This window comes from Bombus vancouverensis, chromosome 12 (genome assembly GCF_051014615.1).
Source record: "Bombus vancouverensis nearcticus chromosome 12, iyBomVanc1_principal, whole genome shotgun sequence".
Classification (NCBI taxonomy): Eukaryota; Metazoa; Arthropoda; class Insecta; order Hymenoptera; family Apidae; genus Bombus; species Bombus vancouverensis.
In genome coordinates this window covers 5,113,677-5,133,054 of record NC_134922.1, presented here as the reverse complement: position 1 = coordinate 5,133,054, position 19,378 = coordinate 5,113,677, and the positions used below count along the sequence as shown (strand labels likewise).

At 40.5% G+C, this 19,378-nt stretch overlaps 1 protein-coding gene and 1 long non-coding RNA gene across 3 annotated transcripts in view; one reads left to right on the top strand and one right to left on the bottom strand.

Annotated features, from left to right (window-relative positions):
- Positions 1–6,252: 6,252 nt before the first annotated feature.
- The window catches only part of Myo10A (unconventional myosin 10A), a 63,104-nt gene continuing 49,978 nt past the window's right edge, over positions 6,253–19,378 (top strand). For both annotated transcript variants that reach the window (XM_033341839.2, XM_033341837.2), the window contains exons 1-2: positions 6,253–6,696; positions 14,131–14,237. In XM_033341839.2, the coding sequence (XP_033197730.1) occupies positions 14,217–14,237 (21 nt within the window). In that variant the 5' untranslated portion in view covers positions 6,253–6,696; positions 14,131–14,216. The remainder of the gene's footprint in view (positions 6,697–14,130; positions 14,238–19,378) is intronic.
- LOC143303451 (uncharacterized) lies at positions 14,222–16,624 on the bottom strand. The gene is made up of 4 exons (XR_013059793.1): positions 15,415–16,624; positions 14,903–15,027; positions 14,578–14,807; positions 14,222–14,497 (listed from the first exon to the last, which is right to left on the bottom strand). It is a non-coding gene; the product is annotated as an uncharacterized LOC143303451 (long non-coding RNA).

Below are 19,378 nucleotides of genomic sequence, written 5' to 3'. Positions count from 1 at the left end.
ATACCTTTTTCTTTTCTTTTCGATAGGATATTACTTAATTGCAAAATTAATTATGAAAGTATCTTCTATGAGTTCATTCTTTATGATATATTAGGATATTATGAAATGATGAAATTGATTTTTAAACGCTGGCTGTATAATAATAAAATTGAGGTTCGTAATTGGTCAACTCTTGTGGAACCTGTTTTATCGCTCGTGAAGCTCTTTATCCTTATAAATGTACAAGGCTTTTCTAAACTCATAGACAACTGACATCGATTCAAACAAGAGACACACGTATTTAAAACCATTAATCACATGGACAAATGGCATATTTTATTACAATATAGATACTACTATTGGTAGGTTCTTTAATAGATAATTTTAATTTATAGCGCCAGCTGACTGCATAAGCAAATAGTAAATGCTTCTTCTAGTCGTTAATAAGGAAATCACGCTGTAATAACGCATGTGAATCCGAATGTTCGATTTGCAATGCAAATAGTGTGCGTGGATGTGTGAGAGAGACAAAGAAAATGTGACACAAATTATGATCGATACGTCTGCCTATTATTCCATAATTTTCACCGTAAGAAATATTTCTCCACGCAGACCCAACCTACATTAATTTACCATTAATTTCTACTCCGATAAAATTCAGCTACTATCACCAAAAAATCGTTCAGAATATCTTATGAGAGGTAATATACTACGACGATAAATCGTGTAAAAAAATAGAACGAGGCATTTTTCCCCTATCCACCGAGTAACGAGACAAACAAGCTCCCGAACAAACTGCGCAAGAGACTCGCCTCAATCAGGCGGCGAGGAACGAGCAGAAAAAGAGAAGCTCGATAAAGTAGTGGCGGCGGGCGGTAGCTCCGTGAGATACACGGTACGGATTTTCGAAACGTATCTCAATTACCTCGGCGACTATAATTAACAAAAACAACGGACCAGCGGCTGGCGGTGGCCGGAAGTTCGGCTATTTTGTTATCGAGCTACAGGAACGGTCGATGTTGGAACCGCACAATTACCCGCCGCAGAATGTACAGCGTTCGGAATAGCTGCACGCGGAATCGCGCTGCAGATTAATTGTAACTGCATCGTGGCTACCGATTTGCCTAATTAATTCGGTTACTAATGGCCGCCGCGGAATCCTCGACTTCCGAGGATCGAACGTGCCCGCAACGCCATTCGCGTCCAATGCAATTGAACCGGATCGGAGCTAGGGAATGGGAACGCAGAATTCCACCGGCTGCCAGGCGACGATGGAAACTCGGGCACACGGAATTAAATCGTCAGAAATCTTGGCTAACCTGCCGCTCTTCCCCGTCGATTCGATTAATTCCGATCGATTCGGTCTCTGCGCGCACCTCCACCGGTTTACTGTTCAAGCTTCGCTACTTTCCTCTCAATCTCGCCTTTCTTCGAACTTCGTTCGGTAATATCAATTCGACTCTGATGTTTTTTCAAGGTATTTCGAAGGCGTCCGAGATTTTCTGGATTATTTTAATTGAATTACGAAATGCGACGTGAGGTGTGTACTGATGTCATCGCTGATTAGCGTTGCAACTTTCTAATCATAATTACACGATGATAAAATGTTATCAAGTATACAATTTCAGAATTTATGTTGACATTTATTTTTCTACTTCGAGAAGACACTCGTAATTTTTATAAATTAACGCAACGATGTAACTTAGAAGACCAATTCGGAAAATGTCCATTTTGACTAGACCGATGTTCTTTCGTCTTCTTATAGATGCCGTATGGATACTGTATCTTTGGAAAAATAATTTACATTACAATTATCAGGACGTGTATCGATTCCATATTTCGTTAAAATTCCTCCGGTATTTTGCAGGCTCGATCTCCTTCCGTAATCTCCTCGTTTACAGTAGCCCGAAAGCGGTTCAATTTTCATCGAGGTAATGTGAGGGCATAATGATCTCGCGAGCAGAGCGGAGCGTTTCTCGGCCGAGACGCGGCGATAATGGATTTTTCACAGTAACCGCGAAATGGCGTGCCACCAGGAGGAGCGCAGGCCCGACCGCAACAATCATCGGCTTGTTTGTCGAACAAAACCGCGAGGACGTGACCGAGGAACGTTAAAGAGAGCGAAGAAACGAGGAACGGGAGGATCGAAGGAGGACGAGTCAAGAGAGAAGTCTATATCTTGCTGAAAGGAAGGTAGCCGATCAAAAGATATCAGCTTTGAACGTCGAGGAGTTTCGTCGATGCTTCCAAGACCAGAAGCTACCACAAAAGATCCCAGCACAGATACGAACGTGGCGTACTTCTTTTTTTTTTCTCTTCTCTTTACGATCCCTTTGCTTTCTCCTTTTTTCCTTCTTCCCTTCTCTCCTTCTTTCTCCCTCTCGTTCGCTTCTTCTCTGGTGAAATCGTCAGGCTCCACGATTTCACGTCGTAAATGGTCGCTCCAAGGAGATCGACGGGTCCATTGAAAAGCTCCATGGAAGAAGCGATTGTATTATAAATTGAGATACAAGGTATCGGTGCTCGCTCGTCTGTTTGTTTCTACCTCGGCCGATCGTACCATCCGCCGACACCCAGTTGCCCGAGGTTTTAATTGATTCGCTTCACGAATCGTTTTCTTGCAATTCCAACGATCGTTCGAGGTTTAATCAGAACAGGCTATTCAATCTTTCATACCGTTAGTCGTGCTATCTCCTCTGTGGAAAAAATTCCTCTTTCAATAGAGAACCCCCTATGAATCGGAGCTGCCAAGGTATTATACCCGATGACGATGACTATATAAATATCTTTGTGCACCGTCTCTTCGCCTTCGAACCTTCCCAATCTCATCTATCAAACACCGTAAGTTACAAAAGCAAAGCGTCTTCTTCTAGTATATTATACAGATCTACATATCGTTCCACGCACTTGAGAAACAAGCGACCAATGAACGATAGATACCCTCTGTGCTCGTCTTCGTAGAAGCGATACAAAAATGACGAAGGAATGGTAGACCGTATCGTGGAAATTAAAAGGAATGGCGACATCAAGCAACGGATGGCGTGCCGTGGCTAATATACGCAGCCCCCCTCTGGAAAAATTAAAATAACGGCTTGATTTATCGTGGAAGTTCTCACGGTCGAGGAGCGAAAAAGTTTTCGCCACGGCGAGGGATGAGGGCGAGATTCTGGCTGGTCGCGGTCGTCGTCGTTGCCACGAGAAAAGGAAGTTTCCTCTCTTTCTCCGAACGGTTAGCACCCCCTCCGCGCCCCCGTCCGGCGCCGTTCTTTATTCAAAGTTGTAATAACGTTTGGCAGATGTTTCTGATATAGTGGCGAAGCCCAGCGCCGCTTTATTCCGCGAACTTTTATCGAGTCAATTTAAGTTGCTGCCAGGGACTGGCTCGCGTCCGCTCGCCTTTCTTTTCTCTTTCTGTTACCACCTCTCCCTTTTTGCTCCCCTTGAGTTTCACCATCAGTGGGCTATACCTACGGTTTTCTTCTAAAACTTGGTATTCATATTCATTGTGGTGCCGTGGCTTCTTTTCGATGGGAACTTCCGGCCTCGCGGATAGATTTTCTTAATTTTATGCCGGCCAACGGCGGGTAACTTTGAAATTAGTTCGACGCAATGTCGGTGAAACAACCGAGGCGAGAAGTGAAGTTTCTGGGGGAATAAAGCTCGTCGCGTGCTGCGCTTTTCACGACCACGCTTTCTCTTCTCTTTACCTCGAGCTTCTTTTCTTTTTTAACAATTTGTCGTGGAGATTTTGTGATTTTACAAGTTTCGTTACAAAAAATTGATATCGAAGCTGTTTATTTAGTTGGTTAGTAATATGCAAGTTTCTTTAGACATTTCTTCGACCAGACGTTCTAGTTTCTTTTCCCATTTTTAGAAAGAACGTTGAACTGAATAAAAATAGTAACCCGGTTCATCGGACGATTATTAATTTTATGCATGTCGAATACTGGGCTTCCTGTAACAAGCACCATATAAATTCTAGCACACGTATTATGCCGAACTAGTATCGATACGCAGGACAGGCAAATATAGCGGGGCTTAAACCTGCCGATGTAACTTTATTTCAGCTCACGTGCGAATCCAATCCAGGCATGATTTTCCATTTCAAATCGAGCGTATATCAAAAGTCGGGCCGTCTCATCCATATCAATCGAAGAAGGGTATCGCGCTTCGTGTAGCTGAATTACAATAATTCTTTGAATCTATAGAAAAATTGTCAGGCTACATGAAATACACACGCACTCTGGCAACTCTGTAGCTTTCCCTTCGACTTATTTCCATAAGTAAATCCATTTCTGACAGAAGTACGGTACAGCCGATTTACCGACCAAAGAAATCATCGAAGAAATACAAATATAAACATTTGAGAATAGTGTCTCAAGATAGTTTTAAATGAAGAAATTATTGCAGAATTGGTAGATAAATGAAAAAGTGACTAGTACGTATTATCCTTGAGGATATTAAAATGGACGAAGCCACTTGGTGGGTTAGTGTAATTCGATGTTAATTTTATCTTGCTCACCCACGTGCATGGATTTTCACTGAAGAATCGCTCAATATTTGCAAAGTCCCTGATAAACGGTTTGATAATCTTATCAGAAAAAGGAAACTGAATGGTATTTGAAAAGATTTGTTTTTGTCAAACTGCAATGAATCGCGATGTGTCTTGGTATCTTTAATTTGTTTAAACAATGGAGAAAATTTAATGTTTTATATATGTAAATATATTCAAATGATGTATGATAGGAATTTTAGATAGTTCATACGGGCGTCATCTACATTTACTTGATTCATACACTGCCGTTCCTTTATTGAAATTCAACTATTTCTTTATTGTAGTTTATAGTTTATCTTCTTTTACTTAAACTACTATTAAAGCAAATACTTCAGACTTAAATATTTAATGCTGTGCAATAACTTTTATATTCAATAATTTCTATGAAGAATTCAGCAGTTTTCCAATAGTATGGGATTTTAGACTTCTACCTTACCAACAAACGTTATGAGAACTAAACGACCAAACGTCCGTCTTTGTTAGCAACCAATACGGCTAACTTATATCCTCTGTAGTTATAATAGCTTTTTACAGGTTACTGTATACTTAATCGTGAACAAAACAGTCCAAAATAATTTTCCAATATCAACAACGGATTCAAGGAAAATTCCAAAACAAACTTATCAGCTAACTGTGTATGAAATAGTACGATTTCCAACGATAAACTAGGATATAATTTATAATGACAAAATATTTTATTACAGAATTTGTATCAGATTTTTTTATTAATGGAAAATAAATCTACGAGCATATAAAATGTTTCGTTCAAGAAATCATACGGATGGAACTGGAAGGACGTGAGTGGAAGTCCAAGGTACATTAGTCACATATCAATGCTAAGGTGTTGCAGGTGTTCGCATTTCTGATCTACAAATAGACGCACGAAGGGTATACCCGTATTAACATAGAATAACCTAAAAATAACGTACATTATTGACCTCTTTAGAAAACAAAGTATGTAGGTTATACATCTACTAAAAACACAAGAATCCGTGGAATCAATTATGAAATTCCATTGTCCGTTAACTATCAATTTGCTTATCTATATTTACACGGATCAAAAGTACGAACCATTCGTCAAATTTCAAGTTCTAACATCAACAGTGAAATTGATAAATTGCCAAGTTCTGCGCAAACAAATACAGTTATTTCGTCATTATCCTATACAAACAATCCTGCAGCTACTTTTCTGCAGAGATCAAAAAGGAAAAAAAGGGGGAACAGAAGATTTCATCGACGCGTCGTATTAGCATTACCCATTTCCCCGATTCTCGAGCTCGACCCCACACCGTTTCGTTAACACGTGCTCGTGAGAGACCCGGTTCGAGCAAAAGTGAAAAGCAGCCTGGAAACCGAGCACGGCCTCAGGAGTCCCATACGGGGACAATGGCCGCCGATTAGACGACCTCTTTGGGGTGTTCCTTTTGCGAGAGAACTGGCGTATATATTTGGGAAACGCAGGTAGTCCCAAGTATGCACCTGCACACACCTATAACGATCGTCTCGTCGGTGAACCCAACGACACCCGAGGAACAGGTAAAACATAGCCACCTATGGAGAACGAGAGGGGACCGACGAATCCACGCGTCGACAGTGCCACGAGCCACCTGTAATGTGTGTAACGGTACAGGAGGAGTGTACGGTGGCGCCGATCGTTGGCGACGCGAACTAAAAGTCTTCTTAGGCGAGGTCGAGCGACCGCATACCACGATCCGGAATCGCGTTGAGAACGCAGTCGGTGTCCGGTCGTCCGGGAACGCTCGAATTATTAAGAGAAACGAGACGTTCGAGGTGTCCTGGAAGGACGACGTCCACCGCTTTCAGCGGCAAGTTCAAGTGACATACTCGTGAAAATAAACGTGTGATCCTGATTGATTCGAGGATTCCATCGATCCTCCTCGGTACCCGCACCGGTCGCGCCTTCGTTTTCCTCTCTGTATCACTTCTCCTTTCCACCTTCCTCTCCTTTGTTAACCGCTCCCGTACCATCCTCCGAGGGATCCTCGTGGCTCTGCTTCGTGATCGCATGCACGTCATCATCGGTGAACCAACTACTCTGTCTCCCTGTGCTTTAAACGATTCTCGTGACATCGTTCTGTATCGAAGGGATTGCGTCGATAAGTCGGATCAGGGAGACCTGGACCACCGAGGAAGCTAACAAAGTGAGTAGAAACATCGTTTACACGGGTATGCCGCTTGGAGACATCGATGCGCGGTCGAGACATGCGCCCTTGTCCGCAACGCGTTCTTTACCGCGTGGGACTTTTCTACGCGTTCTTTCTCTCATTTACGTCTTCCCCGTTTCTATATTTACGGATGTATATTCGTATGGAGACCAGTGTACTGGCTGATCGATTTTAAAATGGCGCGGTGCACCCGTGACACTCGAGCTACGCCAGGTATTCCTCGGTCGTCCGGATGCTGTGAGCCAGTCCGAATGCCATTGGACGTGCCTTCCAGGCCCGTATCCTTTCGCTGCCATAAACATGGAGTTTCGAGCACGCTCCCTGTGTCACGTTGTCGATCGAGGCAGACCAGTTCCTCGTCCGGAGACAACGGAATTCTCACGATCTCGCATACACCACGCACACCATGCTACGATAGATTATTCGTTTTACGAGTGGAGGTTGTTGTAAAATGGTTGCTGGGGGAAAGGGAACGAACGGTTCGTTGGAATCGGGCGTCGATGAATAAAGATGCCCGATAGTAGACAGAATACGTAGATTTTATGGAATTCAGGTATAGGAAGCGTACAAGTAAATTACCATGGCGATAGCTGGTGATTATCGAAGAAGCAATCCTCGTTATATTGTTTATCCGACTGTCTTCTGAGTCATAGCTAATGCTCACGCTGTGATCACAGTTATTTATAATGATGCTAGCTGGATAATGGAATTGAAGCTGGATAATGAATTCTAATGTTTTTTGGGGCGAGAAATTTTTTCAGTTACAGGATTTAAACATTTCAATGTTTCCGAATATAGTTTAGACTTCCCATTGAATTAAATTGAATATTTTTGCTGAAAACATCTGGAGCAACATTTTATTTTCCGAAAACTTGAACACAGTCGAGCAGGAATATTCAAGTTCTGTCTCGTAAATCAACCAACAGGATTTGGTATATTTTCGATTAACTTTTTCGTAACATGATCAAGATACAGTTTGAGGTAGATGCCAGATTAGGCGAAAGTATTCAAGGACAGTGAATCGTGTGACCTCCCGCTGTTGCTGGAGAAAGATAGTGTCCCGTTATTAACATTCATTCATGTCACGCAGAAGTTCGAACGCGTTGAAAAGATGTTAGCAAACGGAGTAGTAGTTAATTAATGAACTGCTATTCGATGCAGCGAAAAGTTCTCCCTCCCTATTTATTCAGAATGTTAAGAGAATCCGATAAAATATACACAGTTTGCTTTTACGATCTTTTCTTCTGAACCTGCTGTTATTCGATCGATCCAGTATAACTAGACTTGCCTGTCTTTGACGAATTTTATTTATTCTCAGCGCTCAGGAATATGATCACGCTGTTTATATAAATGAAGAAATCAACGCAGCAGCGATAACAGATGCATAGATAACAGATAATTGTGAATAAATCAAACACTCGAAGAAGTGTTATTCGTAGAACATATTGTTTCAATCCAATAGCGATAGTGAATTAGGAAATTCCGAGTGGATGTTAATTACGCTTGTTACGCTTGTCGCTCTTAAAACTTCCAATCAGTGCATCGATAAGAAAGTAAGACTTTAGGAAGTACTTTCACCGTGAATTTTAACTCGTTTCATATCACTCGCAATCGAACTTTCAACGAACGGGCATACCAACTTCTCCCAATTACGGATAACTGCAAATATTTGCACAACCGTCGACGATATTTGCGAAATAATCCCGCGGCATTGGAAAATCTTGCTCGAATTAATTGGAAGTAATACCGAGTACCTAACTAAACCGTTCGAACATTTCAGCCAATATTAAACTACTATTCAACTAATTCAGCCTTTGGCTTAATTCCTAGGAATCCAATTCAACGGTGTTTTGATTTATTCAATGGAACATTGATCTAATCGAAGGTGTAATCCGATGAAAATAAAAATAAAAATTCGAAAACAGTTTTTCCGTGGAATATGATAGACGGTCTTTCGTTAACGAATTTCATCAATCAACACGAATTGACGATATTCATGATATATTTAACATTCTGATAACTAAATCCTTCGAACTTCTGAATGCAAATGTCACGTTTTATTTCATGCAAGGAATGCTTAAATATTCCTCTTCTTCTGTTCCAACAAAATTGCTTCAAATTCTACTTGTAATTTACAACGATACCGACGGAGATAAGTAATCTCTTGCGTGTCTTTTATTTCGATAAAGGAGAGGCGCGATTATGAATTACATAAGATCCTTGTATCACCGTAGTCGAGCTGCTGCTTTCTCTGTCTGACCTCGATTCTTTTCGATGTTAGATTCGGCTTCGTGCCTCCACCTCAGAAAAAAATCTGCCGTTCGATACTCTTGAATGCTTGATTCAACAACGTGCCTCAACCTCCACCTTTGCAAGAAATCTTTCACGGCTTGACAAGATAAATAAGATCGGTCTCACCTTTATTGCCAAAGCTGAAATCAAAGGTGTGTTCCGATCTTTTATTTTTCGTCTAAACACGATAATGTCAGCGCGCTAGTTTCGACAATGAATATTCATTAGTATGAAATTTGAATATACAGTATGTGACCAGACGCGATTAAATACGTTTGACACATGAACCGGGATTACCATGTGAAATTTTCAACAATTCCCGCACAACGCAAGACATTATATCGGCGAAGAAATCAATGAGTAATTTAAGGTTCGAATATTTCTCAAGCTATCGAAGCGTACGTCAAAAGCAAACAAAAGACAATACACCGCCGATCTACCTTCATCACGATCAGGCTGTATGTAATTGGTCGTTAATAACTGTATCAAGAATAATGCTATGAGCTACGAAACACGAGAGTTGCGTAGGAATGTCGTTAGCACTGCACAAGAAATCAGCGAAAGGAAAATGATAAAGGATTTTATATTTTTTCACGACGATTTTTTAAAGATCGACTCATTGTTTCGGAAGAAAGATACCTATCCTACTTGTCTATGTTTTCTCAGAATCATATAAATTTTTCAACTGAGGAGAAGAAAAGTACAGTGCACGAAACAATGAATAACGAGACGCTACCATGGAACAATATTGTAACGAACGACAAAACATTTTTTTTTTTTTTGCTTTTGTTCCGCAACGTTCGCGTTTTGTGACGCACAATTTGTCTTGCTGAACGATTTGACAGGAGCAAATTATCCATTTCAACGAAATGGAAGGCAATTTATTCGGTGCCCTGAAAACTTATTTCACCGTATCGTAGCTGCAATGACGATTTGTCGCTGTAATTTCGTATCATTTTCTGGGACGGGTCTACCGTTGTACGTAAAGACCTTCTGATTCTAATATCGCGTGGTCATCATTCTCAAAAAAGAATTTTCCATAACTCATAATGATTTCTAATGGGATGTCTACTGTAAACAGTGAAATGATAAATTTAGTATCTAATATTAGTCGATAAAGATTTTGCAAGTTGCAGATTGAAAAATCACTAGATTAGAAAAAGGTATAGTAATCTTCCTAAAAATGTCGATTGTATCGACTCGATATTATAGAAAATATTAAGCTGGATCATAAAATTTAAATTTGATATAATACCTGTTACATTTGCAATATCGTCCCTGCTATCTACCGCACATAACGGTTACTACCGAGTATACAGGAACTAGATACACCTACTAAACTGCTAGTACTAAATTTAGAAACTCATTTCGCCGCAATATATCACACGATTCACTCTTAGAAATTTCCCAACTCCATCAGTTTTATCAGAGATAATACTCCATATCGATATATGTCACATTGTTTCATACAATCATAATTTCTCAGACACTTATAAAATATTTAAATTAGCTGATATGTGTTTGCACTATATTACGGATATTTGTAAACCAAATTTTCCTCAATCTAATCAAAACTATATCTTAAAATTTTCTCCCCTGTCAACAAAATGCACATTTCGATCCTGTTAGAGTTCGACGATCGGTAACAACTTTGACAAATATCGCACATCTCACTTCCCGCTTAAACCTTGGACAATTTTTGCGAAAAGAAAGGAACAAAACCTTTTCTCCTCTTCGCACCTGTCCAAACAATCTCTTTACACGACTCGTCTCATTAATAATTCAGAGAGGCTCGTATATTCGCTCCGCAAACATAGAAAACAGTCGAATCGACGACTCTGATACGGGTGATTCATAACGTGTCGTTAACTCTAGCAGCTAGCCAGAGGTGCAGATACTACAGATGCGTGTGCACACGGTCGCGAGCATCGATCATGCGAACAAATCGTCGAGTAAAAGTACTACCTCCTGGTGTCCTTCTGCGGTACTCACGCTGGAATGTATTTTGCAATCTTATGCTAATTTCGTTAGTCAGCCTGGCGGTCACTCGGTTCTCTTCGAGATTCGTGTCTACGAAGATTCGTCGCGTATGGTATACAACCGAGAATGGAATAGAAGGAGGCGTAGCCGAGACGAAACGATGGAACAATAGCGGCGGCAATTTGGCCTTTCGACACCATCGATTGTCCATTGTCCTTTCTTCTATCCTTAAACGCGTCCCATTGACTGGGACGAAGAAAATGGCGAAGATTGTTACGTGCAAATATCTTTTTACACTGACATTGAAATGTTTATGACCGATCGTTGGATGAACGACGAGAGGTAGTAGGTGGTAACAATCCGTTTTATCGGTAACGTAAACCAGCTGCCAGTCTGTGTCGCAATAGAAAGTTAGTTATTGATGAACATAATCAGTGCTGCAACGAAAGACATTTTCGTGCGATCGTGGGTGGCACACGTTGGATCAAGACGAGAAGCGTGGAATGAAAGATTCTAGATGAATAGTAGTTGGCAAAACAGATTTCTATCGGGCGACAAACAGAATCCTGTATTTTTGTAGACAGTGCATTTTATACCAATTGATTTAAATGCGATAAATTATTTCCAAAAGCTGTTCGTAATTTAGGTGTATTTCTCGAAACACTGGTATGTGCCTGTGGTTTCTGAAATCTTTTCTCCAATAATTTTCGTGTTATCTTCGTCATGCTACGGTATCGATAAGAAGGACAACAACTTCAGTATATCTTTGGTATTAAAATACACCGCGAAGACTTTATCGGCTGCCATTGTATTCACAATCGTTTTCTGAGTTATATAGCAAACTAAATGATAAACGAATGGTAGACACGATCCTTCGAGAATAAAATGTCAATGGTACGAGGCGGTGAAATATCTCGGTTTGAAGTACTACTGTACTTCGTATTCAATACAAGATTGAAAACAGAATTTGCGCTTATGAAACATTGAATTTCCCGCGTTCAGACTTGTCACTTGGTAATTTAAAATTTGATATCTGGTTTTCTAAAATATTCAACAACTTTTTGTATTCTTGCGTTGATGTGAAAAGAGATTTCGGTAGTTTACCAATTCGTAACGTTTCCAAAATTCATTCATTCCATTCACGGATGTACTAAATCTGTGAGGCAACTCGGACGTTTCAATTTGCGATGCTGAAATATTCTATCAGCGTACGGAAATTTTACGCATCGTGGATTAAACTTTTCTTCCACTTTCTCCTTAACAATAAACAGCATAGAGTATTTCAGCCGCTATCGTTCTCGTTTATGATCGACACAGACTGAGAGGAAAAAAGGCAGAACCGATTGTCGTTTCTTCGTCATTCACGGTGGAGATCATTTTCTTGCGACAGTTCCGGTATTCCAGGAACGCGACTCAATCGATTTCAGTGGTGATCGCTTTCCAAATGCATAGGGGAAAACGGGAACCTTTTTCCTTCTTCCAGCAGAAATTATGATTCATACAAACGTAACGTGATATCTCAATTTTCTGAATCGAGCTACCGTTTCTTCACGCAAATACAAAACACTTTGCGACATTTCCGGTGTTTCTGAAACGCCACGCGATGGATATCAATGACTTACCACGCGAACGATATTTTCTGAAGAGCTGCATCAATGTCGCAAAATTTAGAAAAATTTCAAAATGTCAAATTCTTCAGCAGCGTGATGAAATTTTTAATTTGATCGATTGGTCGATTGATTAATGGACTACGATATGAAAGAAATTAATTGTAAAGCATCTCGATTCATTTAATCGATCGATAACGTTAGTCATCAACCGGTGATTAGAAATATTATCTGGCCATCAATCATCCGCTAATTGAAAATACCGATCGTCACCAATTATTAATTTTTGATTCAAATGTAATTAATATGTTATTTTATGTATATGAATACGTAATATATTATTAAAAACTAGATTTCCTTCCATTTTATCGTAGTAATTGAAAGTTCGATATTGTCCCACGCTGCTTCCAAAATAATAAACGCGCGATGAATCTGCCAACCGCTTTTTTTCATTGTGCCAACAGATTTCACAGACTCAAAAAATCCGCATTCCAATTGGTTGAACATAATTCAAGGTCAACATGAGCTGACCAGCGACCATGGTAGTATTCGTCGATTCTTCTCCGTAGTAAATACGATGTCAAACGTGCGATCATTTTATATTCCCTCCACATCCTAAAATCTAAAGACACGAGCCGTGTACCTAATCGCTCTTCGATATGTTGAAGCGGAAGATGGAAGAGTTCGAACTCCGATCGAATTTTTCTTCTTAAACCGCTGCTTCGAGCGTTGACTGCCATTGACACCGGAACTCGAATAATAATCAACCGCTGCAAGGTGCTTCCGGTTCGTAAAAACGTATTACTCTTTCCGATCACGCGTTTGCAGAGCTTATGACGTCGATCGGCTCGTTTACGATTCGTCCTGTGCGTCAATTCTGTGATTCTCGTATTCTGATATAACTGATCGGCAGAAAAATGTCGTTGCGCGAAGAACGCTTTCTTCTTTCCAATAAAATTTAGATAATCCAAGCTTTCGAAGCTTTGTTTAGTTTCCTTTGCTTTGTAAATTTGGATTTCCAACCATTCATGCACGTAAAATTAGTGTTAATAGTATTCGTCCATTTGTATTCATGTCTATTCGACTTGGACGACTTTTAGAACTTTAGCAATTTACACAGTTGAGTGAACAGAGGATAAATAGAATTAGTACAAAAATGGAATATACATTACAAAACACCGGATGATTGTAGTTTTAAAAGGACTCGAGCGAAGAATGATGTACCACGAGCAATTACGCTTTAGTCGATCCTGTTTCTTCGCAATTAAACCAGTAAAGTCTTTAATTCTTTTGTAGCAGTTGCAAGAGATCGTTTTGTTACAAATATTTTACAGTTGATTACATTTTATCTATTTGGTTAAGTATAATTTAAAATGAAGTACTGCAATTACCTTCTATGAAACAACGATTATATCGGTTTCGTTCAATCAGCTGCAAACATTAATTATGTATCTTCTTTAGTTTCTTTATAATTCTTATCTTCTTGATCGAACTACAATAATAACAGAACTCGTTTTTTTTTTGTTTACAGCAGGAAGAGACCAACAACCTCACCTGCAACGTTGCAAAATGAGGGTAGCTTATTCTTTTTGGACAGTTCTTTAACATTATTTCAAGATGTACGCCGAGTGGCAAAAGGTGAGTCACATTTTATATACTACACCTTGCCTGTCTAATTTCAGCATACCATTTTTTCTGTAGTTCTTTGAATCACAAACTCAATGCAAAACGATTACAGAATCATCTCTTAATCCGATAGTCTTAAAACACATTTCCTGAGTCACAAAACAACGAGATACTTTTCTTTTAAACCACCGTCTCGTGTTCCGTTTTTATGTTGCAAGATATTTACATAATCATCTTTGCGTGCTTAGAACCGCTAATCTGTGTGGTCAAACCTATTTAAAATACAATTACCGAATAAAACGCGATTAAAAAATGCACGAAGATTTTTTCATTAGAAAGAAGCGGTGTATACTGTTTGTTGCGTGGTTGCACAATGTTTACGTGGTCAGGATCGTAGCGAGGATTGTTGCGTGGTTGGAGTCAATGATCTGTGCACACGCAATTGCGTCGCCGTGCAAGCCAGCCACTTTCGAATGCCTTTGCGCTTCGCGTTGCCTCGTCCGGCGACCTAGTCGCGCTCTATTCGCAGCTCCTATTCGGATACGTTTTACTACGATATAATTTGCTTCTCGCTTCGCTGCTCTACGGACAATACGAAAATATGAAAAACGAAACGTTCCACGAAATTACCAACATGCAACATTTCGCGGATCGTATAGTAGAGAAATGGTTCTCACGTGAAACTATACAGCTTGTGTAACTTATATCTTTCAGCCGGAGAACAAATGGAGCTCGATTGTTTAATGAAGAATTCTGCATGCTCCAATCGCTCGTGAGAGATATAATCGAGCACAATGCTCCGCTGTAACACGATAAAAGCAGTTTTCGTTTTTATTCTTTGAATTGATTGTTGAAGAGTAACACAAGCGTTCGTTTCGAAAGAAGGAATTTATTAGAAAGTATTGAATTAATCGGAAAGTTTGTAACCAAATATAAGAAAAACGTGAAGGTAATGTATGTCAATGGAATGGACATTTTATGAAATAATCTACGTATCGGTGCTTCCAATAACTTTCTTCATTTACTAAAAATATGACAAGTCTCTCTTCGAAAACTGTCTAAAATTTTGTCACCAACGAATTCCTTCGTAATATTTATATATTATTACTATAAAATATTATTATATGTTAAATTAAACTATTAAAAACATTGTGTAAAGACTAGAATTAAGTAATTGGAATTAGGTTACCTCTAAGCTGAATAAGACCGAACTTTCGAACTAAGGTCGAATATCTTTTATCGACTTTGCATCGAATACATGCTTCCATTATTTTAAGAAAGTTCGTGGTAAATATTCATATTCAAGTCTCACGAAATATACGACAGAATATATCGATCATTAGAGACTAGGAATTTTCTGATCGATGTACCATCTAGAGAAGAGAAAAGATAAAACCAAGTCCACAGTATAATATTCAATAATCAGAAAAGGAAATGTGGCGTATTAATTATCGAGGCTGAACCGATGAGTCTCTCCTCTCTGTTACGTTACTTCAATTTCCTATGATATTGGTTACGCTAGTCGACGACGATGCCTTCCTCAATTATTCTTGGGCTCATTACTCATGATTGGACCCGTGTAATACTGACTCGAATAAAAGTGAGAACGCGGGTGAATCTGCCCGGAGAAAATTATTTCGAATATTTGTAACAGCCTCGCTTCTCCATTAACTTCATCCATCGCGATCGGTGAAACTTTCCAACGAGCTTCTTCTCTCCAACAGCGTACCTAACTTTACCTCACTTTTGCTATCAAGGAAGAGGAGAACAATTTAAAAAAATTCTTTTCCATTGCAAATTATTCACGACTCGCATCACATATCCAACTCGAAACCTTTTAAAATCTAAATTATACAATAAAAAAAAAACTTCACATAGGTAGTTTCACTTACTCATCGTAATTACTAACACTGTTTCTTCCAACACCGAAATATTCTAACTGAATGAGGCACACGTGACTAACAGAACAACAAGTCAGCAACGGAGCCAACACATCAAATACAAGAAATAAACAAGCACAAAAATCTTTCGAGTAGACACTTTGCTAGACGAATATTAAAAAAAAAAAAGAAAAAAGAAAAAAAGAAAGAAAAGAATCGCGGTGAAACAACTTCAGAGCGATCTCGATCGGTTTTCTCTACGATAAACTCGTATGAACGCGGTTTGAACGGTTCTGCGAACACAATCGGTTTTTACCATCGACAGGCGAAGCCGCTTCTGCAACTCGCCACGGTGGCTAGTTAGAGAATCGCTTCCCGTTCGCGGCGGGCAAAGCCTATATCCAAGTAGCCTAGCTCCACGTAGGCGTAGGCGTATTTAGCGCGTAATTTATATAAGAAGAGAGGCACGCTTGGTTCCACCCCAAAGCACTTCGATCCACTGGCGCCAGCACCTCTTCTTTCGCCTCTGTTTCCATGGAAAGTGGACGAAAAATGTTCGCTCGAACCGTCATGGTTTCGCAATATTTCAGCTTATCCGCGTAGCTGCCTGTTAGATCGTCTTAGACCGTTCGTCGAAAGGAAAACCGGAGGAACGGTTTCGCGGAGACACGTAGCCACGATTGGCCAATTATCCGGTGGCTTAATTAAAAACAAGTATACGCCACTGTGCATACACAGCAATTGTTGCGGAGAAGAGGCGTATAACTTCCAGTGTTGCATCGAACATCCTCGCGTCCGGATCGTGGAACTCGATACCTTTTCGTTTAAACCAACAAGTTTTCCCTTACCTCCCTCTGGCGTACCGAAGGGTGAATAAAATTTAGGCCGTCGCTACCACTTTATTTTATCGTTCGTCAACATGTAATTTGTGTTTCAAGGCAGTGGTTTTGTAAAGTTTCCGTTTGGCCCCGTTTCGATGATAGGTTTTCCATCGAGAAATAGTAGCGCGGATCGAGGAAATCCCCGACCTAGAGTAAAAGTTTTTCAAAAGGTTTTCGGGTTCCGTTCACGGTGGATGTGTGACAGCGAGAAGGGTATAGTTTGCGATGTTTATCGACGAATATGGTGGAACGTGTTTGTACGTGAAACTAGCTTGTGAAACGAGTCGAAGGACAGCGGGATCGAGAAGAGGAGGGACGCGTGGAGACGACTGTCGCGGAGGAGTTGCGCTTGCAAATAGAAAATTCCACGAACTGTCAATAGCAGAGTGCATAGCTCCATTCTTTTGTTCTTTTGTTTCCGATGAGGGTGTAGAATTGAAGTATCTATGTCAGACGTGTTTAAAACGTGATTTGAAAGACACGTGTTGGAAAGTATTTAATTACGATGTCGTATGTAATAAAAAGGACAAAGAAGAACGATCTAAGAAGAACGATCGAGGAACTAAATAGATTCATAGCTATTTAAATCTCGAGTGACAAGTGTATAAAAGATTTCTGAGGCTGACAACATCTACGTGCACGTATTCCCAAAACGTCCCATTGGAAGACCGTTAACGCATTCTATGTAAGCAACAGCACAGATTTTTCAAGACTGATGACCCAATGTGCCCAATAGTAATCGTCTCAGTGGCCTGCTGACTTCTTTACACTGAATTGAAAATGCGTGACGGTATTGTGCCCGGTGATTGTCTCAAATCTTGACCGTACGTGTGTAGATTCTCCAACGACTCCAACTTCAGACTACTCGTGTCTTTCAATAATCACTTTGTCGCTCAAACGGTGCATTCAATGATAAATAGTCTCTTACAATGCTTGTCTCAAGCATCATTTACGGATAGCTCGTCTCGTCTATTGGAAAAATAGCACATGATTTCTGACAACAAAAATAAATAACAAGGATTTATGGTAATTCCTAAGGAAGTCTGTCTCGAGAAGATACTCGAATCATCGTGATGATACTGACACAGAATGGAAGCAAGGTCACTGACGTCTGCTTTTGACTAGATGGTATTCTACAGGGACGACTTTACGAGCCAGGTCATGCTTGCACAAGCTTTCTGCAAATAGAAAGAATACTCTACAGGGATCTTAACTGTTTGCCAACCTTGAACCCTGTAGCAGTTTGCATTTACTTGCGGTAAAGAGAGACAGGACGCGAAGAAAATACATATAATATAACCTCAAATAAAATGAACGAAGCGAACCGAACTTGTGACTTTTTATATTAATCTTTACCTCGAGCAACTAACTTGCTATTTGATTTGCAATAGAAAAATATTCACACGATAAAAATATGGACGATTTACAACTACATACATACTACACGATATTAGGAGCTGGTGCTTAGTTTCCGGTCAGACGAGAAACTGTTAACAAAACTCGTACGATCGAATCTGATAAGAAGGTCAGGTTTATTCAGGCAAATTCCCAGTAGCCGGCTGTTAATCGGCGTTAAATGAAACTAGCACGCGTTGAAACCCCTGTTGGTGAATTACGTGCTTCGTGGCCTGTTTGTGATTTAATTGGCGTTCCCATTAGCGTAGTCCTTAAAAATGTCTTCAACAGAGCATACCGTTGTCTCTGGAATGTTTCTAACCGCGAGTCGAAACGAGTCGATTGTCCATTTCCAGTGTTTTACGAGCAGTTACCACTCCTCGGGATAGAAAGTGGCAAACTGGATGACTCACGAGAGCTTTCCATGCTATCAAATGACTTCTAACAAGCCTCCGCGTAACTCGTTAGTACTTGGAGTTCATCGCGCGGATCGTTGGAGCGAAGAAAATTCGAAGATGTCGACGAAGATTGCCGGTTGAATGATCCCTGAACGATTGGACTCGCTTCCGATTCGCCTTCATTGGGATTTTGCGCGGTCAGCATCGAAGAAAGTCGATAATGTCGATTAAAATCGAACGCTGACCGGTATACGCGCAACATGGAGCCCGCGATAGCGTGCAACAAGAAAGCCGAGCGCAGGTCTACGCGATCGTCGACCTCGAAGAATCGGTTTTCGTCACGAAACACGCGCTCGGAAGCTTTCTACGCCGACGTGGAACCGTTATCCGTTCGACGCGCATTGCATAATTCCACCGGCCCAGACCCAGATACAAATTCCGCTCCAAATTCCAGCGGATCGACGGAACGCGTTAAGAGGCATCCGACTTCCGGTCGTCCAAAGAATCTGGACCTAGGTGCCACGCCGGAATCCGCCCTCAAACTTGGCAAATCGCCCGGACAAGAGGCGTGTCACACCATTCCACGAGACGTCGCGGTG